The 26,476-nt window shown below is 34.7% G+C and overlaps 5 protein-coding genes across 6 annotated transcripts; 2 read left to right on the top strand and 3 right to left on the bottom strand.

The window, feature by feature from the left end:
- Positions 1 to 2,448: 2,448 nt before the first annotated feature.
- LOC145613150 (bifunctional L-3-cyanoalanine synthase/cysteine synthase, mitochondrial-like) lies at positions 2,449 to 5,726 on the bottom strand. Its single transcript, XM_081668212.1, has 10 exons — positions 5,458 to 5,726; positions 4,344 to 4,453; positions 4,216 to 4,273; positions 3,870 to 4,133; positions 3,599 to 3,736; positions 3,462 to 3,513; positions 3,289 to 3,368; positions 3,153 to 3,212; positions 2,886 to 2,966; positions 2,449 to 2,721 (listed from the first exon to the last, which is right to left on the bottom strand). The coding sequence occupies exons 1-10, from the start codon at positions 5,623 to 5,625 to the stop codon at positions 2,623 to 2,625; spliced, it is 1,110 nt and encodes a 369-aa protein (XP_081524338.1). The 5' UTR covers positions 5,626 to 5,726; the 3' UTR covers positions 2,449 to 2,622.
- A 1,900-nt stretch (positions 5,727 to 7,626) lies between these two features.
- On the top strand, positions 7,627 to 9,020 carry LOC145613242 (uncharacterized). Its single transcript, XM_081668314.1, has 3 exons — positions 7,627 to 8,093; positions 8,239 to 8,367; positions 8,755 to 9,020. Exons 1-3 carry the CDS (start codon positions 7,767 to 7,769, stop codon positions 8,911 to 8,913), a joined length of 615 nt encoding a protein of 204 aa, XP_081524440.1. The 5' UTR covers positions 7,627 to 7,766; the 3' UTR covers positions 8,914 to 9,020.
- Positions 9,021 to 9,157: 137 nt separating this feature from the next.
- Positions 9,158 to 12,678, bottom strand: LOC145613241 (uncharacterized). The gene is made up of 9 exons (XM_081668313.1): positions 12,495 to 12,678; positions 12,306 to 12,386; positions 11,235 to 11,324; positions 10,975 to 11,147; positions 10,240 to 10,309; positions 9,962 to 10,041; positions 9,788 to 9,850; positions 9,547 to 9,623; positions 9,158 to 9,445 (listed from the first exon to the last, which is right to left on the bottom strand). Exons 1-9 carry the CDS (start codon positions 12,570 to 12,572, stop codon positions 9,345 to 9,347), a joined length of 813 nt encoding a protein of 270 aa, XP_081524439.1. The 5' UTR covers positions 12,573 to 12,678; the 3' UTR covers positions 9,158 to 9,344.
- A 374-nt stretch (positions 12,679 to 13,052) lies between these two features.
- Positions 13,053 to 18,172, bottom strand: LOC145613239 (uncharacterized). 2 transcript variants are annotated; one of them, XM_081668311.1, is made up of 10 exons: positions 18,025 to 18,172; positions 17,820 to 17,900; positions 16,779 to 16,868; positions 16,506 to 16,678; positions 14,934 to 15,003; positions 14,635 to 14,714; positions 14,458 to 14,520; positions 14,209 to 14,285; positions 14,027 to 14,110; positions 13,053 to 13,825 (listed from the first exon to the last, which is right to left on the bottom strand). In XM_081668311.1, exons 1-10 carry the CDS (start codon positions 18,100 to 18,102, stop codon positions 13,707 to 13,709), a joined length of 915 nt encoding a protein of 304 aa, XP_081524437.1. In that variant the 5' UTR covers positions 18,103 to 18,172; the 3' UTR covers positions 13,053 to 13,706. The 2 variants fall into 2 exon arrangements, with proteins under 2 accessions (XP_081524437.1, XP_081524438.1); XM_081668312.1 differs by lacking the exon at positions 13,053 to 13,825 and having other exon boundaries at positions 13,840 to 14,110.
- Positions 18,173 to 22,557: 4,385 nt separating this feature from the next.
- LOC145615264 (ATG8-interacting protein 2-like) lies at positions 22,558 to 26,358 on the top strand. The gene is made up of 3 exons (XM_081670328.1): positions 22,558 to 22,783; positions 23,604 to 24,539; positions 25,779 to 26,358. The coding sequence occupies exons 2-3, from the start codon at positions 23,619 to 23,621 to the stop codon at positions 25,869 to 25,871; spliced, it is 1,014 nt and encodes a 337-aa protein (XP_081526454.1). The 5' UTR covers positions 22,558 to 22,783; positions 23,604 to 23,618; the 3' UTR covers positions 25,872 to 26,358.
- Positions 26,359 to 26,476: the final 118 nt, after the last annotated feature.

Raw genomic sequence — 26,476 nt, 5'->3', positions numbered from 1 at the left:
AGTTTCTTACAATAACTGTAGTGTATGTAAATGTTCATTCAAAGTATAGTAAGATATGTTTACAACTTTGATGAAAAATTAGAAAGAGATATTCATATTCCAATGGGCTTACACTAGTGATGAAATTATTAATGACATCGATTTAATAATAACTTGTTATGATTCATGTAAGAAGAGTTCCTGAAGAACTTATATACGACGTATTTAAATACACAGCCCTACATATTTTATATCTTAAATATTGCAATTATTATCAAACTCATGAAAAGTGAATATGACTACATCATTGATATCTCAACCTGAAGTTGATTATGTGAGATTCAACAATTCTTTGTATTCATTGGCAAATTCTCATATAAAAAATGAAATGTCTAATTAAAAATAGAGTTGAGATACCATTGAGTGAGAATAATATTCTTATGGTCCAGAAGAGCCATGAGCAAAATATGTAATTAGTTTAATTTCTTAATTCTTATGATACTGGAAAATGAAATATATATGATGATATAAGTGTTGCCATGAAATTATATTTGGATAGTGTGATCAATTATTGATCATCATTTTGTAGTATATATGACCTCCAGAAGAAGGCATACATCTAATTGTTATGATTATTCGAAACAAAACTATCGAATGAAATAGTGCAGTGGTAAACACATGTATTCTTTCCACAAGTATGAAGAAATGAAGACGCCTTAATAAGTCCATGTGAAGATTTGAAGATTCAAGTTCAATTTGAAAGGATCAATCATCAAGAAATGGTGTTCTGCTACATGGAAGAAGTTACCCAACCATATCGCATGGGATTTATCGCATTGGAAGATTTCACGTTAATACGTTATGCATTTATCAGGGGGAGCAAATACGCGCTGCACTCTTTTTCCCTTAACCATGGTTTTGTCCCACATTGGGTTTTCCTGGTAAGGTTTTTAACGAGGCAGCATCCCAAGCGTATTGCGAAGAATGTTATACTCTTTTTCCTTCATTAGGTTTTTATCCCACGGGGTTTTTCCTAATAAGGTTTTAACGAGGCACATTCTTAGATAATGGACATCCAAGGGGGAGTGTTATGAAATATATATTTGTGGATGCCCATTATACCCTTGTATCATTCCAGAACTTTCTAGATTTTAGGGTTTATTATTCTCCAAGCAAACCCTATCAATTATATTGTATCTATATATATCTATACCTCCATTATATGAAATACAAGTAGAAAATACAGATTAATTCTCTCTCAATCTTCTCTCCTATTCCCTTTATTTTATAACATGCTACACTTTATTTAAAAAAAAAAAAAAACAAACAAATTTTTGTCACATAAACCACAAACTTAAAACAATTGCTGCACTTTATGGTCAAATCAATATCCTTGCTCATATGCGTTTATTTTTTATTTTTTATTTTTGAAATTGTACACATGCCTTAAGCATAATTTAAATATAAAAACCGGTATAATTTAATACTAGCATCATGCCAAGTTACCTCAAAAACAAAATTGTATGATGAATAAAAACAAGCATAAATTTTTATTTTTGCTAATCTAGCTTTCAGCAAAAAAGAAAAAAAAACGACAAGGAAATAGCTGAAATAATTACAAAATCATATTTAAAAAAAAAATGGAGGAACTTACAAACATATACGGAGTAAGAGGCAAAGATGATGACCAAATTGCTGATGTGACTAAGATGTGACTAAAAAAGTCAAGTCAGTAGATGACACAAACAGCGTGAAAGAAATTTATGGAGGATAATTGTTTCATCGGTTCATCGGCGAATATGCAGTTCAGTTTAAGAACTTAGGTCGTTCATTTTCCTAAAACTAAATGTATATGACATTTACACCCTTTTATATGTGGAAAATGTATCTTGATATTAATCAAAACCGATATCATGTAATAAATGACTCATAAAACACTAATCACCTATGTCACATTATAAACATTTTCAAAAAAATAAAAAATAAACTTTATTCATTTAAAACACGAGTCTAATGTTGAGTAATTATTTTGTATTCCTTATAACACAACTATGTAATTAACGAGTATATTCAATGCTCACCACTCACCCGTCACCCCTACTCTTCTCTTTTAAACCGTTATAATTTTACCAACAAGGTAAAACATTAAATAGATTTTTAAAAATCATATTTATAACTATAAATAACTAATTACAAGCTTGTGTGATGCACATACCAAGAAACTAACCGATTATTAATATGAGAGAACGATATCTTTGTACATCAACTCTTACATCAACTCAATTAATCACACATGACTTGCCTTTGTCTACCAACATTATTAATTTTCTATGCCCATCCCTAATACCTAGAGCTATATAGTATGTGTATATGAAGGTATGTAACATAGATACATGACTAATCACTAATGAATAAGTATAGTGAAAATTAGATGGGTATTTGGCCCATTAGCAATGCGATTGCCTACTGTTTTGTAAAAATGACAATTACTTCTTCGATGAAATTTTATTAAATACACAATAGACTTGCAATGATACAATTTTTTTGACATATGCTCATTAAATAAATATTAAAGTATTACAACTTATAGGAATGACAAAACATAAATAGATCCTTTAATTAGTAAAGAGCTATATCCCTGAATTATTCAACTGGTACTGGTTGCATTTTCTCAGCCTCTTCCCTCAGCTCCTTAAACAGGGCAGATGACAGATATCGCTCTCCAAAACTCGGGTGGATGGTCTATGATCAAGAAAGAAAATACAATTTTTAAAGTTAGATAGTCACAAGACTCACAACCCAACAGAAGTGTAATTTGAACTAGTGATGTGAAACCAACTAACTAAATCTAGATTCTACAATTTAACTTCATACGTAGATTATATAAAGATGTCAACTTTTCATACCACAATTAGTTTTCCCTTGTTTTCCGGCCTCTTAGCAAGTTCAAGGGCAGCAATTGTGTTAGCTCCTGATGATATTCCAACCTACATATTCACATAAACATTAGTTATGATAGTAATATTAATCTACTAAATGATTTGAACTCGTAATCTCCCAAACTAGTACACTGTTAATATGGCAGAATTATTTGTGATAGATGCAAAAATAATAAGAATCAGAATCAGAATCAGAAACCAGCAAAATCCGTTCTTAGTTCTTAGACTTCTTACCATAAGTCCTTCCTTCAATGCCAACTGCCTGGCCATCTTTACAGCATCATCACTTTTTACCTGTTAAAAAGTGCAAAATATCTGAGCACAGATAGTAATCTTTAGCAGTACTCGAGCTAAACCACTTGAATTTTACCTCAAGAACTGCTTCCATTACATCCATGTCTAAAATCTCTGGTTTAAACCCAACCCCATTTCCGGTTATAAGGTGAGGACCTATTTACATTGGCAGAAAATAAAAATCAAGATGAGAATTTATTCAACTAACATAGCTAATGAAGCTGGAAGCTTGTCAGATTTAAGCAAAACCTGGTTTGCCTCCATTGAGTATGTTGCTTTCAGCTGGTTCAACTCCATAGATCTATAACATCAGTAAATAATGAATCACATTAATCAGAGAATGCACAATTCAAAGCAGTCTTACTTGGAACAGATCATTTATATACCTTAACATTAGGATTCTGAGATTTGAGATAGCGTCCAACACCAGACACAGTGCCTCCACTTCCAATTCCCATGACAAAGATGTCCACTTTCCCTTGAGTGTCCTCCCATATTTCAGGACCCGTCGTCTCAAAATGAACCTGTTTTTTTCAGCCACTAGTCAACTAATTTTTCCTTATCACTGACAATATGTGCAATGTAAGCAAAACAAAGACAGCATTCCAGGGGTGTGACTAATAATACTGTAACATGTTATTAATTAGCTGATCAGACCTGAGTATTAGCAGGATTGTTAAATTGTTGAAGCATAAAACCATCAGGGGTGGAGTCTAGAAGCTGGTTAGCCTTTTTGACAGTTCCCCCCATTCCTTTGTCAGGGTCAGTGAGAATAAGCTCAGCACCAAAAGCCCTCATAGTCACCCTTCTCTCCATGCTAGTGTACGATGGCATTGTCAACACCATTTTGTATCCCTTCATTGCCGCCATGAAGGCCATGCTTATTCCCATGTTTCCTGATGTAGGCTCGATCAACACAGTCTGATCATCGACCCAGCATATCAGTTAACAAAAATATATCTCGGTAACACTAGCTTGACAGTAACTAACTGTCTTAGATTACCTTTCCTGGAGAAATTAATCCTTTTTTCTCTGCATCTTCTAACATAGCCAATGCAGGTCTACAGAGGATATGTAATATAGTTAGCACATATGTCACATTTTACTGCCTATAAACGGTTTGTTAAATACCTGTCTTTGACACTAGCAGTAGGCTGCATCATCTCCTGCTTGACCGCTATGTGCGCTCCAGATCCTTCACTAATTTTACTTAGATAAACTAAGGGAGTTCTCCCAATAAGCTGCAATATATTGTATAAAAATCAATTCAAAACAGTTTACAGTAGTTTCATGCATTTCTATCAAGTTTACAGGGTTTCTAGCAAGGGGCTTTTACTGTGGCATATGACCATACTAATTAACTTGAAGAATCTAAAAAGAAAATTTTACATCAGCAGTCAGAAGTCTCAACTATCAGTGGAACATTATGGACCCATCAAACAAGCTTTAATCATTTGTTCAGAGTGTGATAGTGTCACATCTTTCTGATTTTGACACAACCACTAATTCAAAAATCTAATGTTACTGGTGAATCATAGATAATGCGGCACAAATCAAGATAATTGGACATACACATAAGATGAGACACAAAATGGGATACATAAAATCTACTGACAATGGAAATATCTCACCCAATCGCCGCCATTTTAATGAAAAAAACAGGATATACTTGGCCTTATGAACCAATAACAAGGCCTAAATATCAAACATTAGGCTAACATATCATTGTCAAAGAAAAATTCAGACCACTTGAGCTAAGATAAAATTTGCAAATGATCAAGACATTTGGTCCCTACTAAATTTTAACTGAAATCCAAATTCATTCTTAGACGGGCCCACTCGTTCCGGGGGAGAAAGGGCATAAGGCTCAATGTAACTGCTGGAGTTCAGTGAGAGCTGCCCTTATCTAAATACAGAAAGTACCCAAATAAGTTGGGACACTAATGAGAAATCTCCACCTTATAATACAAGCTACCTTGTCTTTCTCTTTGCTAAGATTATCCATCCAAATTAAACCATCAACTGGAATACTTCAGAATTTAGAAACAATCTCCCTAATTCATCCAGTAATGTTATAAACTTTCATCAGCAAATAAAAATTAACAACTAACATAAATTGTGATTGATATATATAAACAAATGTACAGTGCTTAATAAAAAAATATATACTTTTAATTTATTATTAAATCAAATCAAGGTCCGCCAAGGCGAGAATAACTATAGAAGAATTAGTGAATGTACTCACTTGGGAGACATTGGCTTTGATGTTAGTCCCAGCAAAAGGAAAAGGAGATGAACCAGAATCAGCAACAGATTGTGCAACAGAAGAAAAAGAACTGCTACTAAAACATCTGACTTTTGTCTTAAGAAAGTTTGAGGTTGATCTTGATCTTCTTATCAAAACAGTTGCCATGATTTCTTCAGTTTTTCAGTTTGAAAGATAAAATTTTTAGAGAGAGAAAGAGGAATGAGTAAAATGAGCAGTAGTACTGCAGTAGGCCATGCCAGTACCAATAACAAGAAATCATTTGTTTTTATAAGCATTTGTGCATGTTAAAATTTGTTTTTTTATGGCTAGTTGGTGAATAAGAGAGAACTTTCAAATGTGGTTCAAAATTTTAATGCTAATAGTATATTTTTGGTTAGTTTATTATAGTGTCATTATTTTTGCAGAGCATGTGGATTGTGGATTGTGGATTTGTGGAGGGGTATGGTCTTGATTATATATGGTGTCATGACTTTTGTCATGTATATTAATAGTAATAAATTGGTAGTGTTGATTAGATACTTTGAACTTAATCTTGGGCCTCTTGGCTGCTTTTGGTGAGTTATGATGTACCTTAAAATGGTGAGAGATTGAGTGCTAGGTACCATGGAACTAGCCTTGGTTCCTAAAAGCATAGTTTCGACTTTTGAGTGCGTGGAGGGGACAAATGACGGGTTTTGGGTGACTTTAATTTGTTGAAGTCATGTTCAGGTGATAAATTATACTGTACTATATATCCTTTGTAATATAATTTGGAAGATGGTTAGGGCTATGTATAAGAAGCTGAAAAGGAAAATGTTAATGATAAATTAATATTATTACATTGATTTGCGCGTGATTTTGTCACGAATTCCCAACTTAATTCCATTTTAGGAAGTATATTTATTGCTTATATATAGCTTTAAGAGTTACATATATCATTATCCATCTGACTTTTTCATATGATTATTCCAAATCACTGTACGCTAGCAAACTTACTTTTGGTTACAATTTTCAACGAGCTCGGCAAACTTTGTAATGACTTTCTTTGGGGATAAGAGGAGGGAAAGAATAATTTACATCTAGTTTCAAAATCCACAACTTTTCTCCCTAGAAAAATAGGGAAGCTTGAAATTCATAGCCACAAGAACATATTTTCTATGACTAAGATTGATTAGAAAATTAGTTATAAAGAAGAGTCTTGCCAAACTTTCCACTCAAATTATTTAAGCTCATGAAAATCATGTCCACTAAACTTGGCAATAGCTCCCCATTGGAAAAGTATTAGAAAGGGGTGGAATCTTCTCACAGAGATTGGCACGGGGGACATTGGAAATGACAAATTGATTAAGTGTGAGTAGTCTTTTGTCTTTACAGTCTAATTTAATGTCACCTAAATTATGCTAGCACTTAGCTTAAGGTACATTCAATTTAACTTATCTAAACAAATATTTGCTTAAGATAAAAACAAAATGATCACATCATAGACTACATCAAATCACACCTTTTTTTTTTTTCTTTGTGTAATGCATTTGCTTATTGCTTAATTTTGTTAAAAAAACAAATAGTCATATACTCATATGAACTACATATACTAATAAGCAAATCTAATTAATGAATTCTCAACTAATATTCTCTCGTAATCCATAGATAAAGTTCAAATTTTAACCAAATTAAAAAATCAAATCATACTACTACTACTACAATAAGATCAAGTAAGCTGAACATGACCTTGATAAACAAGTATGGTTCAAACTGTAATAGATCTTAATGTCTTACGTTATAGAAGTTTAATATATACTGAGTTCTTATCCACCAAAAATAAAATATTTCAACAAACCAAACAAAATACGAGCCTTAAACCAATCCAACTAACCTATTGTGTGTGGGCAGTGTGGCGGCTTAACGCGATCTATGAGTTAGCTCAAATTCCACTTACACCACCACAATGATGAGCCACTACATCTTACTGCCGCTGATTGACACTGCACACAGCACAACCGTGCAACAGCAAACATCCTGCAATCTTCAACATTTACAGATTACCTGATATTACAGTACTGTACAATTTACAGATACCAGCAAATTAATGTAAACAATCAATCAGAATTCAGAAATCAATCTCTTTCAGGAAAAAGAATTCAGAAATAAAGTACTGTAATACTTATAGACCTGAATGACCTAACTCCTACACCAATTACTGTACCCTGCTACTCTATTTCACTGATATTTTTTTCACAGAAATCAATCAGAAAGTAAAAACCTATAAATACGCCCAAAATATAACATTTTTCACTTGTAAAATAACCATGACTTACCAAATCACACTCTCTCTTTCTACTTTCCTCTTCCTCACTATATTCCTCACTCATCACACCACCACCCATTTTCCCAGATTAGCCAATGCCGGCAAAATCCACATCCCCGACGACCTTGACGACGTAATCGATGATGAAGAGAACGATGATTGGAAAAACTGGGGCAAAAAAACACCCACCCCATCACCCCAATTTGACTTAAATCCTTCTGATTTGGATAAAATGGACCCTTCCCAGATCCAAGCTGAGATGAACAAGCATCACATTGGTCCCGTTTTCGGGTTTGTTAAGCTCAGATTAGGCGTTCGCCGAACCCAGGTATTTTTAAGCTCAGATTGCTATGATTATTGAAAATTTTTCTTGTAAAATTGCATTATTTGATGAACTGTGGATTTAATAGGTAATTCTATTGGGGTATAGAATTTGTACTGATCTGTTGATTTTCTGAAATGGGGATTGTCAGGATGAGGTATCAGAGATAGCCATGAAATGGAGCAAAGTTTCGAAAACGGGAGGTTTAGAGGTGAAGTTCATGGGAGTGGATCTTAGTACTGTCATGTTTACCATGGAGGCAGGCCAAGACAGGGATGAGGTATGCGCCCGTAAACTAAATTTTGAAAATTTTCGTATTTTGACTTTTGATACTATTCACGTCGATTGTTAAAAGAAACTACATTGGTGTGGCGGATAGGTAAAAGATTGAATGGTGAAGGATATAATTGAATAGTTATTATGAAGTAGAATTATAACTCGAATTCTTAAAAATGATCTCCATGTAAATGTTGTCAAAACTCGACTCATGTCCTTTTGGATTTATGTGAATACATTGTAACAAGGTGCCCTTCGTTCAAGTTAGGGTACTAAACACGCGACTGCAAAGGTTTATTGTTTCATTGTTCATAGCTTAGATGCATTTATGGATGTTAACCTAAGATATTGTTGATGGAAGGTTATCATGACTATGCTTTGTTCTTTACAGCTCAAGGAATTCATACTGGAGCAGCCAGATGCATATGAAGTCAAGATTGGAGATGTTGTTTACCGTAGACCTGGAGATCCTCCACTGGAAGAAGTTATTGAGATGCTACGGGGAGAGACAGGCAACAGTTTCGAGGGCCATGAAAATGATGAGCTATAAATGCAAAGCTTTACTACACACAAGTACTGTCTGGTGTGTCTCCTCAGCTTGGTTCTGCTACTAACAAAGAATCCTTAGCACCTAGCAGTAGAAAATGAGCTCCTAGCTTGTAATTTTTAACTTCACTATTGTGATTGAATTTTTGGGCTTGTAATGCATAGATGACTATTTTAACTATCTATAATGAAAACTCCTTAGTTTATTAATTTGTCAAGCGTAAAATCAGGGTTTTTTTTCTGATGAGTGAAAGAACAAGGAAACTGTCATCAGAACTCCAGTATAGTCAGTAGTTACAATGTGTAAAATATCACAGCCAGTTCTGTGATTAGGAATTACAACAAAAGAAGGTGATTGATGAATTTAAATGTAATGTTGTGCATTAATTGCAGTGAACAGGACAATGGATAATAACATTAAAACAAATTGTGAATCTATTTTAGCTTCGTACTGAATTCGGACAGCTCAAGCATATGAATTCTGGGGATACTCCTTGCTTCTTCCCTTTCTTTTTGGGTATTATAGCCCCAGTCAACTGATTATATGTTTATGATACACATATAAAGGAATAATTAGATGTGATTTTGTTCAAGCTAAAACAAGAAACACATGAGCAGATGAACATGACTACTTTACCTAGATACAAGTTCCAGCTGTCCAACTCTGGCTCTTTTATGACATTTTTTAGTGTAGCAAGTCGGTCCTCTACAAAGCTGTATATCATTTGGATATAATGTTAGACCAAATTTGTCCATAGATCTGATTGTAGGTGTAAAAACCACAATTCATTAACAGAATGTTGACCTGGAATCATTATAGTGTTTACCACACATATGACTAATTATGCCAACTAAAGAGCTAAGGATAAAGATCTTACTGAAAAGCAAGTCCCTGATGTTCTGGTTGCTTCTGAAGCATCTTGAGCACTTTCACCTTTGGGCTGAGTTAAGTAAAATATGAGAATGATGTATTAGAAATCTTACGGAGTCATATCTAGAAAATTTCATCAGCAAGGTCTGCATTGACATAGTTCCAGACAAGATATACTTACCCAGTCCCAAGTCCATATATCCTTTCGGGAGGTATAGTCACACCAGCAAGCTCTCGCAGCAGAGCAACTGCAAATCGGCTCTGATTTGGGACATAAAGCACATAGAAAGAACTTGATTAGTTTAAATGCAGAAAGACACATTCTTCAATGGGAAATGTAAAACAGAAGTTGTACTAGAATTTCACAATATTTTCTTCTGTGTTCCATCATTCTCTTTCAATAGATTGGAACTTCAATCTTTTCTTTTATGTTTATTTATTGACAGGGATAGGAAGTACCTGTTTTGTGGTAACTATGTATATCTTTGAGCTTGCAAATCTTAGAGCATCGGCAACACCAGGATACAGTCTGCAGATAGCATACAAATTCAGAAAATTTTAAGGATTGCACACGAGATCCCTTAGATTCAATTAATATTACCATGTATCAATCATTCGCATAACATTCTCAGAGTAGTTTTGAAAATCCCAGCTTGCCTCAAGCGAGTTTCCACATGTGGGTTCAGTAGCAACAAAAGATTATGATGTGAGAAAATCCTTACAAAGATTCAACTTTTGTTATCACTAAACCTTGCCTAAGCTTCTTCATTTACTCTCTTTAAGTGTATATAGTGCTGATACTGCTGAATCTGTTGTGAGGATATATGCATTGTGCTTCAGTAATCATTTAATTCAAAACTGCATTCCCAGTTGAATGTAGGTAAAACAACAACTCTACCTACAAAAGGTAAAAAAAGCTGAAGCACTTGTGTAACGTTTTAAATAGATGACCTGTAAGCAGACAACAATAGAAAAGAGGAAAGATCTCCACAAGACTACATTTCTCTTTTTACCATCTTCTGCAGATCCTATAAAGCAGTCCATTGTACCTCTTGAGCAAGGCTCGGGATTCAATGCTAGAGGGATTGAATTATTGAAACATCACTTCCATTATGTGAGTATTTATAAGTGATTTTATTACGTACATCACATAAAATCATATATGCATACTGATCATGGTGGAAAAAGAGTTACCTATTTGCACCAATCCAGGTAGCCAGATCCTTCTCCATCCATTCATCTCTAACTTTCCCAAAAAGTTCAATTAAGGCCTCTGTGTTATCCTTCTCATCCCATGCTTCCATAACAACTGGTTTTAGCTTTGGCCAGTTCTCGAGTATGCCTTCAATGGTGAGCCCCTCTGCAACCTTGTCAATGCAGGACAATGAAATCTTATTAGGTTATATAAATGATATGAAGATATTGCTGGAACAATATGCATCCTTGGTACTCACTGAAGATTTACGAAGGGAAGGAATTTTGATTTCCAACAGCAACCTCACAAGCAACAAAGTTTCATATCCTGTTTCAACCACAGGTCGCACCTGCAACAATATGTTATAAATCAGCATGTTTAAGAATGTGATGAAGAGATGAAAATGGTGAATTTGGTTGAGAATTTTATTACAATAAATGTCAAGTATTCAAGAAACTTGATCCTCCAACAAAGCTAATTAAAGCTATATAAAACATCTGAATTCTTCTTGCGATCCCCTCTCTTCCTACCCTCTATTTATATAGACATCCTGATTTTTCACATTTCTTTTAGCTTACTCTCTGCCTTCTTCCTCAAGCACTTAGCTGATTCATTGTGCAATCCTATTTGTTACCCTCCTATATCTAGTTCATTACACAATATCATCAAAATTTATGCTGCAATTTCCACTTGATCAGCAAATAGCAATATTATGTTGACAGCCAACTCACATACAAAAGCCAACCGAATCTAGAGATTATCATAACATAATCAGATGAATGCATTGGATTTCATGATTCCTGTAGGCAACATCTCACATGAGACTGCCTCACAATAAGTAAGTAAATTTTTACAAGACAATTCAGGGTGGCAACTCATGATGTCTTGCACAGTGTAATGAAACAGTTTGCTCTTCATCTAATTGCAAAACTAAACATAACAATGGAAGTACAAACAGTATGCTAATTACTAATTAGTAGTTCTGAAACTCGATTCCACATGTATATCCCTAAGACCACCTAAAGAGCTAATGGGTCAAACTCGAAACTCTACTACATCATCTCCTTCCTTATAGGCTATATTACCAAATAAAGCTATATTCACATCCACAAAACACAATTTATAGTAAATCATTTTAAGATCATAAAAAAAAATTAAATAAAAAATTAAAAAAAATAAAATTACATTGTAATCAATCAAGTTTTATTTGTAAACATTTAAGATTATAACACATAATTGATAATTCTCTTTTTTTATAGTGTACTAAGTATAATTTTCACCCAACAAATAAATAATAATAATAATCTTGAAAAATAAAAGAGAGAGTTACAATAATCATTTGGTCAACAACCCAGTCTTCCAAGGCGGAGTCAACGCCGTCGAATAAAGACGGCCATCGAACTTTGGCGGCCTGATTAAGCAACAATCACAACAAAATTAGAAATTTAATCGAATTAAAAAAATCTGAAAATGATCGAATTTAGGATCGAGAAGAAGAAGAAGAAAGAGAAAAAGGCACCTTAAGAGCAGAGATGGCAGTTTCAGTACAAGTATCGCACAAAACACCATCAAAATCAAGAGCGTATAAATCCCCCATTATTTATTTTCAGTGTTAATGATTTTGAGTTTTGTAATTTGTTGGTAATATTTGAATGAATATTATGCAGCAACTCAGCTGCTCTATTACCCGCCACTCAATAACTAATCAGTGATCACTATTATAAGGTACACAAAAGATTTCCACAAACGGTTTCGGCGGGAGATATTAGTGGTCCCCGTTTTAGTGGAGACTTGTCCTAATTTAACTACGTACTTCGTATTATACAAGTTAAACATTTTTTTGGTGTTTAGAGAGCCACAAGGGCGGGATGAGAATCGATCCTAGCTCTAACCACTTGAGCTACCCCTCACTCTCATATTAAACGTTAGTTGGGCCAAGATCAACTAGAAACTCCAAGCTCAATATGACCAGGTCGTAAGTAAATGCAATTTTTACTGTTCAAATGATAGGAGAAGAGGAGTGAGAAGTGGAGCGATGGTTAGTCCCTCCATTTCCCCCACATGTGACCTAGGTTCAACTCTATAAGAGGGGATCCCGTTGATCTTACCGTGTAAGAAAAATAATAATTTAGTAGCAAAATTACCTGTAATTTAATGAGGCAAACTATAGTATTTAGAGGAATATGTCAATATTTTTCTCCATTTGGATTTATTTGAATACATTATAACAAGGTATATCATCTCATGATGATTTATTACAACCTGCGGGGTTTGCTTTTAGTTGTAGTTTTTGAGTTAGATTGTCCCTCAGTAAGCACTGTAGTTCAGTGCAGAGTACATCCGTACTTTGATACTAATTACACGAAAAGCAATGCTCTCTCGTGTCATCACTCGAAGCTTAGACATGGTAATGAATGACAACCTCAGATCGTCTTGTTTATTGAAGGGATATCAAGACTCTACACCTTGCTTTTTCCAGCTGAAGGAGTTCATATTAGAGCAGTCAGATGCATACAAAATCAAGATATGACACAACGTTTACATCCTCTCCTGGAGTAGGTTATTGATATGCTACAAGGAGAGAGACGAGAGACAGACAAAACTCCAGAGGGGTATGAGAAGGATGAGCTATTGAGCTGTAGCTCCAAAGCTTCACTACACATACTACTGTCTGGCGTATCTTCTTGGCTCGGCTCCTAACAAAGATTCCTTAGAAGCTGAAAATGAACTCCTAGCTTGTAATTTTCCACTTAACTACTGTGTTTGAATTTTGATGGGCATGGAAGGCATAAATTTTAAAGATTTCTGATGCATAGCTGATCTTGTCAAACGCAAAATCTGGGTCTCTTTCTGATGAGTTCAGGAACATAGAAAGTGTCAGAAGAACTTCAGAAATACTCAGTAATTGCAGTGTGTAAATTATCACAGCTGGCTCTATGATTTGGATATACAATAAAAGAAGATACTTGATGAATTGCAGTGTAGTACGTTTAAGTAGAAATGCTGTGCATTAATTCCAGTGAGAATTGTGAATTTATTTTAGCTTCTTACTGAATTCGGACAGCTCAAGCATGCGAATTCTGGGGATAGTCCTTGCCTCTTCCCTTTCTTTTTGGGTGTTATAGCCCCAGTCACCTGATTATATGAGTACGATAAAGCAATAATCAGATGTGGACATTGTTCAAGCAAAGGAAGAAAAGAAACACATGAACAGATGAAAAAGACTGCTTCACCTAGATACAAGTTCCAGCCGTCCAACTCTGGCTCCTTTATGACATTTTTTAGTGTAGCAAGTCGGTCCTCTACAAAGCTGTATATCATTTGGATATAATGTCAGACCAAAGTTGCCCATAGTGCTGTTTGTAGGGTCGTAACAACCACAAATCCACAAATCAACAGAACTGGAAACTACTCTGTAGTGTTTACAGAGCAAGTCTACAAATTAATTAAGCCAACTCTAGAGCAAAGCATAAAGATCTTACTGAAGAGCAAGTCCCTGATGTTCTGATTGTTTCTGAAGCATCTTGAGCACTTCCACCTTTGGGCTGAGTTGAGTGAAAAATGAGAATGATGTATCAAAAATCCTATGGGACCATATACATCTAGAAATTTTCATCAGCAAGTTTGGCATAGACATAGTTCCAGACAAAATTACTTACCCAGTCCCAAGTCCATAGATTCTTTCGGGAGGTATAGTCACACCAGCAAGCTCTCGCAGCAGAGCATCTGCAAATCGGCTCTGATTAGGGACAAAAAAGCACATAGACAAGTAAGAAAGTCATAAGAGAAAGAACTTGAATGGTTAAAAGGCAGAAAGTCACAATCTTCAATGAGAAAAGACATAAGTTATACTAGAATTTTGCAATATTTCATTCTATATGTTCCATCATTCTCTTTCAATTATTTGCTACTTCAACCTTTTCTTTAATGTTTATACATTGACAGGGATAGAAAATACCTGTTTTGTGGTAACTATGTATATTTTTGAGCTTGTAAATCTTAGAGCATCAGAAACACCAGGATACAGTCTGCAGATAACATAAAAAGTCAGAAAAATTAAGGATTGCAAGCAAGATTTCAGATAATATTACTCTGCATCAAGTATTCGCATAACATCCTCAGAGTGGACTAGATGAAAATTCCCAGATTGCCTCAAGCAAGTGAGCTTCCACGAGTGGGTTCAGTAGCAATAAAAGATTATGATGTAAAAATTCTTACAAAATTAAATTTTGTCATCACTAAGCCTTGTCTAAGCTTCCCGGTTTATCCCTTAATAGATTAATTTACAATCTTCCCAGTAATTCTCTTTAAGGGGGTGTTTGGTATGGATTTTTTAAGGTAGGGAAACGGATTCAAATAATCCACTCCGTTACTGCTTGTTTGGTAAAGGCTAGAGAGTAACGAATACCGTTACTTGGGTGTAACAGTTCCCCCCACTTTGTTTCCGCTATTTGACCCAAGGAAACAAATACCGTTTCCTGCATTTAACAATGTTAACATCTCTAATTGACTCTCTCTTCCAAAGCTCTTACTCACCCATTATCTCTCTTCCGAATCGATTTCTCATCATGCCGTTGTTCAAGATCTTGCTTCACTATTCAAGAATCGCCAAAATTGGGTCAAATAAAATCACTCAACAACTCATCATTCTCACATCTCATCCGCCAAAATATTTTTTTTAAAAAAAAAAGAATTTTCATGATGATCGATGATGAAGATTAATTTGCATTTACGATAATCTGATTTGATGTTGATGATTTTGATTTTTGATGATCTGCTGATTTCAATGTGGTTTAGTAGTGTTTTATGATCAATAAAAGAAAAAAGTGATATAGTAGTATGCTGATTTTTTTTCATGATTTGATGAAATTGGTGGTTGGATTAGAGTAATTAAATTAGAGTAACAAAAAGAGAAAAGAATTTTGAGTAAGCTGAAGCAATAAAGCAGCTCGTGAATTGTGATTAATGTCGCCCATCAATATTTTAATTTTGTTTTTCCTTTTTTTTTTTTTTTTTGAAAATTTTGTTTTCCCTTTTTATGCCAAACAAAAGGAAATGGCTTGATTTTAATCGTTTACGTTTCCTTAATTATACCAAACAACAAGTAAGGGTAACACTATATATTACCCTTTCCCCTCCTAATTTGTTTCCATTCCGTTACCTTTGCTAAACTGATACCAAACGCCCCCTAAGTGTAAATAGATAGTATTGAATCTGTTGATAGGATATATGCATTGCATTGTTCTTCAAAAATCATTTTATTCATATGCATACCCTATTGAATGTGGGCAAAAAAATAATTTTACCTACAAAAGGTCAAATAGATGAAGCACTGGTAAAATTAAGATAAGTACATTGACGTTCAGTAAAGAATAACGAAGATATATTAGAGTGAAGAAAGATCTTAGCAAGACCACAACCCTCTTTATTACCATCCACTTCAGTCCATCTTCCATTATGTGAGGATTTATTAGTATATTTTAAGTGCATCACATATACGCATACTTATCATGATGAAAACAGAAGTTACCTATTTGCACCAATCCATGTAGCCAAATCTTTCTCAATCCATTCATCTCTTACTTTCCCAAAAAGTTCTATTAAGGCCTCTCTGTTCTCCTTCTCATCCCATGCTTCCATAATAACTGGCTTCAGCTTAGGCCAATTCTCGAGTATGCCATCAATAGTGAGCCCCTCTGCAACCTTGTCAACGAGGGACAATAGAATCATGTTAGATAACACTAATGATAGTGATATTCTAATCTAAAAAATTGCTGGAACAATGAATATGCCCGATACTCACTGAAGATTTACGGATGGAAGGAATTCTGATCTCCAACAGCAATCTCACAAGTAACAAATTTTCATATCCTGTTTCAACCACAGGTCGCACCTGCATCAATGGCATCAAACTTTATGCTGTAATTTCCACTTGATCAGCAAATACTATAAGGATTGATAGTATTATGTAATCGAAATAATATAAGGATGTTCTAATCTAATTCAACCAAGAAGTTTTTAGTGATATAATAAATATGCAAAATTGGCTATCTTGGACAACCTAGTATACAGTCACACTCAAGCTGCTTCGTTTCACAGCCCACAGGCAATGGCATCAAACTGACAACAATATGCAAGGCTTCAAAACGCATGAGAATTGCAGGCTAAAAAGAAAAGAAATAAAAAGAAGAAATTGCTATCAGATTCTGAAGTACTACTCACTATGAGTTTTCAAAATGTGAATCATCAATTCAGCATTATACTGAATTATATCAGTTTCCGGGAAAATGAATATGAAGTCGCATAGAAAAAGGAACCTGAATATAGAGTTTATCATAACATAATTAGATGAATTCATAGGATTTATTGAATCTCACATGAGCCGGCCTCACAGAGTCACAGTAACTTGGGTAGATTCTTACAAGGCAACTCAGGGCGGCAGCTAATAATGTCTTGCATAGTGTATTAAGGTTTGCTACTCATCTAATTTAGTATCAAACTAACAATAGAAGTATAAACAGGTAGACTAATTAGTAGTTCCTGAACCCAATTCGAGCACTAAAGGATCAAATTCTGAACTCAAAACTCCAATTAGATTATCACCTTCCTCGTAAGCTACTATATCCCAAAATAAAATTGTACTCACATTCAAAAACCTTATTCACAATTCCTTTTGAAAACATGAGGTCATCAATTTTTAAATTTCTAATGTTGCATTGCAATCAACCTAGGTTTTTTGTAATCATTCAAAGTTTTTTCACAAGAACCAAAGTATAACATATAATTCAACTAACAAAAAGCTAAAACCAATTTAAAGCAACAATTTAAAAGAGAAAGTTATTACAATATGCATTTGGTCAACAATCCAGTCTTCAATGGCGGAGTCAACGCCGTTGAATAGAGTAGGCCATCGAACTTTGGTGGCCTGATTAAGCAGCAGCAACAACAACAACAAATTTAGGAATTTAATCGAATTGAAATTCTGAAAAATAGATGAAATTAATCGAAATTTTGAATTGGGATGAAGATGAAGAAAGAGAAAGAGGCACCTTAAGAGCAGAGAGGGAGCTCTCGCCACAACTATCGCACAAAACACCATCGAAATCAAGAGCGTATAAATCCCCCATTTTTAGTGTTTACTGATTTTCTCTCTCCTCTAATATGTTGCTAATACTCTGTAGTCTATATGAATGAATTTATTACTTGTATGCAACAACTAAACTGCTCCATCACCCGCCACTCACTCCCTAATCTAGTACTCCTCCGTGTTTTTTTTTAAGTGACACACAATCTATTTTCGGTCGTGTTTTTTTAAGTGACACACTTCCTCTTCACCCCACTATCTCTTACTTTATCATTTCTCACTCTTTTCATGGTCCTCATTTCCTCTCACATTCTTTAACTTTAGCATTTCTCACTCCTCCAACCTACCCCACTAACATCTTATTTTATTAAAGTCAATAAAATCTCCTAAAACTCTGTGTCGGTCAAACTGTGTCATTTGTAAAAAACACGGATGGAGTAATTAGTATACCTTTGTTTCATATTTATATGTCTAATCGTTGTAAATAATATGTAACGAAGGTACGGAGTAGTATATATGAACAATTTTTTTTTTTTTTTGAGAAAATACCATGTATATACTTGGTTATCCTACTATAAATAAAAGTATTTAAGGTCTATCGATAAAAAAAAAAAAAAAAATCTTAAATTTAACAAAACTTATCTCAATGTACAGTAATTTTGTAGATCGGATTTATACAAAGGTTTTGCTTATATATATATATATATATATATATATATATATATATATATATATATATATATATATATATATATATATATATATATATATATAGAGGCACGAACCCAATGAAAAATAAAACACAAAAATTCATATATATCAAAAATATACTCCTAGCCTCCTAGGCCCAAATTCAATGAAGCTTGAGGAGAAGAAGATGAGGGTATGAATTTCCCATTAATTATTTAATTTAATGAGAACAATCATTTAAGTAGTTTAGATTCTTTGAATAACTCTATTTTTGTGTGTGATATTATTCGATGATCATTGTACCTTAAATGCTTAGCTTTTTTTTCCTCATGGTATTGGCAGCAAGGTACGAAATTGGAACAGTCGACGGCTTGTTTGAGCTCTTTGAGGTAAATTATACTCCGTAGCATAGTATTGTATGAAATTTTATTATTGAATGTAGTTCAATTGAAATATTGAACTTTTTTTGCTTAAAAAAAATATTGATTTGTTGGAGTATCACATACATAGTATATTGATTATTGGATTGATTTGTTCTTAATTTTTTCTTATCCTCACATTTTGGCAATGCATCTGTGTTAGGGTTCCTCATTATTTTGTATTTTGTGTCGTTTTAATCAATGCAATCATTTATTTGCCTATGCCTCAACATGTCTAGATTGTCGTTGCTCATCATACTCTCATAGCTGAAAGTCAACACCTATGTATATATCAGGAGTGTCATTGCAATTGTAACAATGTTATTATATTCTCTGATTTACTAAATTGATCATTTTGTTAATTATTCGTACTTATATGGATGAAATTGAATGAACAACTAATAATATTACATGTACATGTTCTTATAATGGTAGGGCGTGTAAAAGTCGTTTGATTCGTAGTATTGTGCAATGGACAAAAGGCAACCGCCAAATTGATGAGAATATTGAAATTCCTTCTCTCCCTAGAGATATAATTGAATTGATTATTGCAATCCTCATTAAGCAATGTAGTATGAAGGATGCCATTAGATACAGTATCGTATGCAAAGATTGGCTCTATATCGCGAGCATCAGAGCACATGTTGAACCACCTTGGCTTACCATTAGTGAAAAGACCTTACCTCCTTTCTCAAAAAATAAATACATAAGCTGCTTAAATCTTTGGGGAAATGAAGCGTCTCTTAAGCAGGCCGTCTATAGACTTCCTGGTTCGCCTAAGGCTATGGCTCGGTCACCTGTGGTGTACGCAAGTACATCTTAGCAACTTCACTAGACGGTTGGTTGTTGATTGGTTGTGATTGTCACTATTGTTGCTGGCCTCCTTTTCTAACCCCACCCTTTGATAAGCACCCTCTTAGCCTTTATAACCCGTTTGTCAAGATATGCTTTGATGTACTTGCGTATTCACCACCAAATCCAACTTGTTGCCGTTATCAATGTGCAGCTTTTAAGGCGATGTCAGTCTTTCGGTATAATATTTACCCCGATTATTACTTTGTTGTGCTAGCCGGTAGCAGCAATAATCTTTCATTGTGTAGGCTTGATGGGCTAGGCCAGTGGTCTTATTACCATCATCGGCATCATTCAACTTATTGCGATTTATTGTTTCGACTAGAGGAACAATGTTTGTATGCTTCAGATTATAAAGGAAGAGTTGATGTATTCAGAATAATAAAGTGTGACAATAAGGAAAATGATGGTGGTAGTATCCAGGATTTTCGCCTTAATGTTGTATCTTCAGTGCAGGTAAAGTTGCTATATTATGCCTTCTTAGTTCTTTCTATTTCTTGAGAATTTTCATGGGATATATTAGTACATATTAAAAGAGTAATGAATCACACAAATAGTAAGAGTGTTACCTAAATAAAGTGTCTTATTAACAAAATGTTGGCTTACTTGGTAAGGTTTTTTTTTTACTACTCGGATCTTGAGGTTTAGGGTTCATAACCTACCAATTAAGGGTATGTTCTTTTCACGTGATTTTCACTGATTTGAACTTATCTTAACTTATTTGAACTTATTAAAACTTAGTTTAGTTGTAATTTGTACTTGGGTAACCCTTATCAGAACTATCAAACCTAATTAGAACTTATCTGATCGAACATATTACACCTGAAATAAGTAAAAATAAGGTGAATAGAATATACCCTAAGTGAAGGTACTTGGGGCCTTGGGGGTAGGGATTATTTACATTTACCTTCCCATCTACTCCCAAGTCCCTAGTGGCCAAGTGTCTGACCTACAAATACTTCGGTGTAGACATTCCTAAATAAAAGTGTGTGTAATAATTGACTACAAGGCGATTTAAAACCCGACTTGCTTTTTTGTGCAGATTAAAGTTAGTGTGGCCAATGCACTTCTGTTTTCAACACACTTGGTTGAGTTTTGTGGACATGTTGTGGTGGTAACTGGGGTGGATGTTTGGCCTCGAAAAACTCATACGGCGGAGTTGTACATGTTAGCCAATAAGGGTATGAGAGTGAGCCGGATACATTCAATTGGAGATCATGCTTTGTTCTTGGCCATGTCGGGAAGTGCAGCCTATTGCGTTTTAGCGAACAAATCATCCAAAGTGCAACGGAATTGCATCTACTATCATGTCTACGACCAATATAAACACATAATCATGTCCTTGGAAGATGGAGCGATCAATACCACTTATTATTCTGAATTGAGATTGTACGAGCATAGGCTTAGACTAATTGATCCTAGGTTTATTGCACCACCACGCACACCGCTAAAACCTGCACCAAGTTGTTGAGTTTAATTAATTGACATGTGTACCATCTTCGTTCTTATTTAATCACAAAGCTTTTCTTTTTGAAAATTAGGTGCAATATTAGTTTATTATCATATCACACTAAATTGGTTTTTTTTTTTCAACACTTAAATTTCTAAAAGTTTTATTGTACCACCGATATATAATTCTCAGTTTCTTAAAAGTTGTGCATTTCTTGTGTTAATGCATTGGGTAGATAATTAGATATAATGTACTTATGTTAAGCTTGTCAACTATAATCTCTATGCGTTATTAGTTCAAGTCTAATTTTAAAGTTTGGACGCTTTTTATAACTTCTACTTTGATTATTATTATTATTATTATTATTATTATTATTATTATTATTATTTACAATTATGATAAAACACAATTATGAGGATTCTTTGGATTATGTTAAACTTGTCTCAATATATATTAGTTGTTGTTTGGGTCCAATTTAGTCTAATTGGACCAGTCCATAAATGATTCAATTAAAAGCCTAAGGTCAAAGGTCCAACTCTCCATTTATGTCAAGTTAAGTCAAGGTCCAGTCAACGTGGCAAGCCCACTTGGATTTAGGCCCATCTCTCCTCATGTGCAATTGTATAAAAGCCATCAATTATCCCATTTTACATTCACATATAGCCTCAAGCAATTAACTCTCGTGCATAGCTTTCTCTCTTTAAACATTGTATTGACTTCGGCATCAGAGGGGCCTTCCTCGGCACAACCCCCGAGACCAGTTTACGTGTGTTTGCTGTGCAGGGAATTCTCGGCCCAACCATCACTTGGACCGAGTTTAGTCTTCAGCCCACTTCAAAGTAACCTTGCCGAAGGTCCCATTATTTTACCAGAAACAATTGCTATTTTATTAGAAAATTTTTAATGTCACAAATACAAATACTAGGATATTACCCGAATTGCAGCTAATATATAACGGAGTTAAGAGGTAGTATTTGGAGTGAAGTTTTATTTTGGAGCGTGGTACAGTGTTATCTGTGTTTGCACGCAAACACCATTGTATAACAATCCCTGACCCCCAATACTAGGTCACCTCTCTGATTACGTGACAAACACTCACCGACGAAAGCCGGTACACTAAAACTCCACCCCAACCTGTCACCGGTTCTACCGGTTTTCCTTTATCTCATCTCATCCTTATTATTGTATTTATTATTATTATTGTTTTTTGTTTTTATTTAATTAACTCATTTATAATTTTCGCATTTCCCAAAGTCAGTTTCTATCTCCTACTCATCTTCCCCTTTTCTCCGGCGATCACCTTCGATTTCTATGTATGTTTTCATTCTCTGTAAATTCGTCAATCATCGGATTATTACATATTTGAATCACTCAATTGTTGTTTGATTCAATTATTTCTATTATTGGCATCAGTTTTGTTGTTTGGATTTCTTTTGTTTTGATTTGATTTGATTTGGTTTTCGTTTATTAGGGTTTCGTTTTTTCGGATTTATTTGATGTTTCTATTGCCATGTTTTGTTGGTTTTAGGATGATTATTGAATGAATTTGTGATTTGTTGAGAGCATGGATGTTGATGTTCAATTTTGTGAGCTTCAAGTTCGAATTCATGTTGTCGCTTTCGATTGATTTGCAGCTTTTTGATTTAATTGTGCTGATTTAAAATAGCTTTGATTGGTTGCTTTCATGGACAAATTTGATGGTAATTGATACAGTATTTGATAAGGTTTATCATTTGAATGCATATGAAGTTGGTAATTGAGTGCATTCGAATTATGGAATGAATATTTGGGCATTACTTGATGTTGCACCTCTATTCTCTTTATATGATTGTAAATTTTTAATTATGTTGTGGCCTTGTGATGATGATTGTTGCTTGGTGAATGAGAAATGTTGCACAATGTGACACTTTTAGTTTTGTTTGAAGCCGTGTAGTATTGTTCTTGTTCGTCAGTTGGAGCTGTGGTTTGTTATTTTGATGTCCTAGAATATAGTTAACTCATTGGTGGAAGGTTTTTGTTTTTTTTTGGCCGTGGGCGTAATGATGTGCGCAATTGAGTTGTATATGGTGAAATTATAAAGTGCTATTTTCAATTATCTAACATATTTTTGCTGATTTTTGAATGATCTGATAGTTTGATAAATAAAAGATGGTTAATAATGAGGATGGAGAGGAGACCACCTCTCGAGGAAATGAACGGAATGTTTACAAGGCTGCTGAAAGTGAAGAGGGAGAGGAAGCCATGCCACGTGGAAATGAATGGGAAGTTGTGTCACTAACAGCTTCTGCTTACGCTGCTGCTCCTGGGCCAAGAGGGGATGAATCAATTCATGAGGAGAAGGATCCTTCATTAGGTGAAGATTATGAAGCAGAAACTTCTAGAGCTCTTTTTATGTCTGGTCACTTTGTTTTTCCACCAAGCCAGCATGAAAATTTGCCCATAGAATCTGAAAACTTTGAAAATTCCAAAGGAGTTAAAGAAGATGATGCAGGTGACTTGAATGTGGCTAAAGAGGGTAAAGCTGAGCAGAAGGAAGAGGAAAACTGGAGTATAGAAGGATTGAATGTTCCTGAGGAGTTTCTTGGTATTCCATTTCTTGAAGAGAAAAGCAGTAGGCTGCTATCAGTTCATGGTCCAGGATTAGATGAATCGACAGCTCTACATCGGCTGGCTGTTGATGACAAAGAACAAAATGTGTATGAGGCTGCTACATTTAGCTCATTTCACAGCGGAACAGAGATTGGTGGATCAGCAGCTTATGGTGAAAGTTTAGTTGAGAGTGATTTTGATGAGCCATCTGACCATGGCTTAGATCCTTCATCTTTTATATCAAGGCCACCCAAGTCTGGAGAAGAAGAGTTTGGAGAAATCGATGACTCTGGGCTCCCTTGTGGGGCTTGGTGGAAAAGAAGTGTTGCCTCTTTATGTGCTCAAGTTAAAGATACAAATGCATTTTGGTCTGTTTTTGTTGCTGCTGCTGTGATGGGCCTTGTCATACTTGGGCAACGATGGCAACAAGAGAGGTGGGAGGTTTTGCAACAAAGGTGGCAGCTTAGTGTTGGCAATGAGGTATTGTTTGTTTGTTTGTTTTTTTTTTAACTTTTAAGTTAAGATATGAATGATGATTATTTAATTCTTAATTCAGCTTTAGAAATGAATCTACAATTGTAGCTGTCCTTAAATAACAGCTTAGGTTGCTATTGGAGAACCTGTGTGACCATATATATTTATTTCATTCTCCCATGTTAGATAAGGAAAACTTTCCCTGATGAAAGGTGAAACAGTTTATAGGTCCTCTGCTGAAAATTAAGTAGATACAAAACAGCAGTTGTAGATTGTAAGTCCAAAAGATAGTTACTTGGCAAGAAACGTTAGAATTTAGAATATATGCTTGCATTTTTATGGTACAGTATTATTCCTTTCCAGCCGTAATCTCGTACATTTTATGTGATACACTTCCCAAGGGTCAAATTACAAGTTTGCAGGTGCTCCAGTTCGTCAATTAGTCTAATCTACTTACGAAATTCCTTATACAAATTGCAATGGTTGAGGTGAGGGGTTCACACTCTACATTAAAGAAGCTAGCTTGTAGAGAAACTAGTGATTAGGTCATTTGGTGGCAAGAGATTATTTATAGGTCTTTGCCATACCTTAAGTCGTATTCTGGTTTTTTGCATGGAAGTTGTCTTGTTGGAGTTAGCAATTCAAACAGAAATGGAGCTTGTTAGGGGTAATTATTTAACTATAGGTCTATAGGTGTGAATTAGGTGGGGTACTAAAATAGTTAGAAGAGTTATTAATCTCATGTCTTATTTATGGGAGCAAAATTTCAGTGCTAGTAACTGATTTAAAAACTGCCTTGGGGTTATCTCTGAAGCATGAGCTCTTGCTAACGTATTGTAGTTACACCTTGGAAGACTGCTCTCTGATAGTTGTGAGAGTTATACCGGTTTCAGTGAGAATGTGAGATACACCACCGACGTTCATCGAGAGAGTTTCCATAAACTTAACCTACTAATTTCTAGCTTATAGGAATGATGCACTGCATAAGGGTAACTTCTGTTCTGCTTCCCATGAGACTTCTTATTTTCTTTTCCAGCTACTACAACTGTTCCTTAAATGAAAATAAGTGAAGAAGACAAAGGTGTAGATTCCCATGCAAAACTGAAGTGCTGAACTCTTCCTCTTTTTGCTTAGTTGCATGAGTTTAAATTACACTTGTTTAGGAATGGAAAGAATGTAAGTTTTTGGCTCATGGTTAATATATGTGATGGCTCATGGTTAACATATGTAAATTTATCTTGACAGAAATCGGGAAGGATCTTATCACGCCTGAAAGATGTGATTGTTGGAGGAAGTCGCCGTAGTACATATATCACTGCTGCCCCAGCTGACCATTGAGATGATGATGAAAATTGATGATTGTGAGAGAAACGTGAGATACAACAGACAATGGGGAGATTGATGCTGGAGTGTGATGATTCAGATGATATTCTCACGAAGCTAAAATAGCTTTTAATACTTTGCTTGATTTACGTTGCTGTATTATATTAATAGCGGGATTATAGCTTATGGTTCCTGAAAAATGGCCTTGCTTAATGGAGATGGGAGTGGACGAGTGGTCTGAACTTAGCTTAATTGCAAAAAGGTCAATTACTTGGTAAAAATTCTGCACATGATGGTTTAAGCTGTACAGTAATTTTGTGTTGGCATTTGTACAATTGTCATTCTGAAATATGCGGGCATTTTCTGCCTAGGATCTCATTTGGGGTTAAAAATTTGCAAATACAAAGTAGATCATTTGAACAAGTTTGTTGTTGGATAATCTTTAAATAAATTGTACTTCGAATGTTTCTATAACCTAAGAGATTTGCACAATTTTTTTTCATTTTTTTTCTCTTTTTTGTACGATAAACATGGATTGTGTGTAATCTTTGTTGTACCATTAATCCGTTATCGCCTAATGAATTGTGTGTAATTATTGCGTGGTTGTGGTCTTGTGGAGC

The sequence above is a fragment of the Chenopodium album genome, chromosome 25 (assembly GCF_948465745.1).
Source record: "Chenopodium album chromosome 25, dcCheAlbu1.1, whole genome shotgun sequence".
Lineage (NCBI taxonomy): Eukaryota > Viridiplantae > Streptophyta > Magnoliopsida > Caryophyllales > Amaranthaceae > Chenopodium > Chenopodium album.
The sequence above is the reverse complement of the archived record's forward strand: the minus strand, read 5'-3'. Positions and strand labels throughout refer to the sequence as shown.

Excerpts from the sequence above, each read along its gene's own strand:
- LOC145613150 (XM_081668212.1), bottom strand. The coding sequence starts at position 5,625 with ATGGCAACTGTTTTGATAAGAAGATCAAGATCAACCTCAAACTTTCTT. Across the intron at positions 3,737-3,869 it reads ACAATCCTGCTAATACTCAG|GTTCATTTTGAGACGACGGG; the intron begins GTCTGATCAGCT and ends TGAAAAAAACAG. Across the intron at positions 2,967-3,152 it reads CATTGAAGGAAGGACTTATG|GTTGGAATATCATCAGGAGC; the intron begins GTAAGAAGTCTA and ends GTGAATATGTAG.
- LOC145615264 (XM_081670328.1), top strand. The coding sequence starts at position 23,619 with ATGGTTAATAATGAGGATGGAGAGGAGACCACCTCTCGAGGAAATGAA. Across the intron at positions 24,540-25,778 it reads AGCTTAGTGTTGGCAATGAG|AAATCGGGAAGGATCTTATC; the intron begins GTATTGTTTGTT and ends TTATCTTGACAG.
- LOC145613242 (XM_081668314.1), top strand. The coding sequence starts at position 7,767 with ATGACTTACCAAATCACACTCTCTCTTTCTACTTTCCTCTTCCTCACT. Across the intron at positions 8,094-8,238 it reads TAGGCGTTCGCCGAACCCAG|GATGAGGTATCAGAGATAGC; the intron begins GTATTTTTAAGC and ends GGGGATTGTCAG. Across the intron at positions 8,368-8,754 it reads CAGGCCAAGACAGGGATGAG|CTCAAGGAATTCATACTGGA; the intron begins GTATGCGCCCGT and ends TGTTCTTTACAG.
- LOC145613241 (XM_081668313.1), bottom strand. The coding sequence starts at position 12,572 with ATGGGGGATTTATACGCTCTTGATTTTGATGGTGTTTTGTGCGATACT. Across the intron at positions 12,387-12,494 it reads CTGCCATCTCTGCTCTTAAG|GCCGCCAAAGTTCGATGGCC; the intron begins GTGCCTTTTTCT and ends TTGCTTAATCAG. Across the intron at positions 9,851-9,961 it reads ATATATGGACTTGGGACTGG|CCCAAAGGTGAAAGTGCTCA; the intron begins GTAAGTATATCT and ends TACTTAACTCAG.
- LOC145613239 (XM_081668311.1), bottom strand. The coding sequence starts at position 18,102 with ATGGGGGATTTATACGCTCTTGATTTCGATGGTGTTTTGTGCGATAGT. Across the intron at positions 14,715-14,933 it reads ACATAGTTACCACAAAACAG|AGCCGATTTGCAGATGCTCT; the intron begins GTATTTTCTATC and ends GTCCCTAATCAG. Across the intron at positions 14,286-14,457 it reads CATCAGGGACTTGCTCTTCA|CTTTGTAGAGGACCGACTTG; the intron begins GTAAGATCTTTA and ends AATGATATACAG.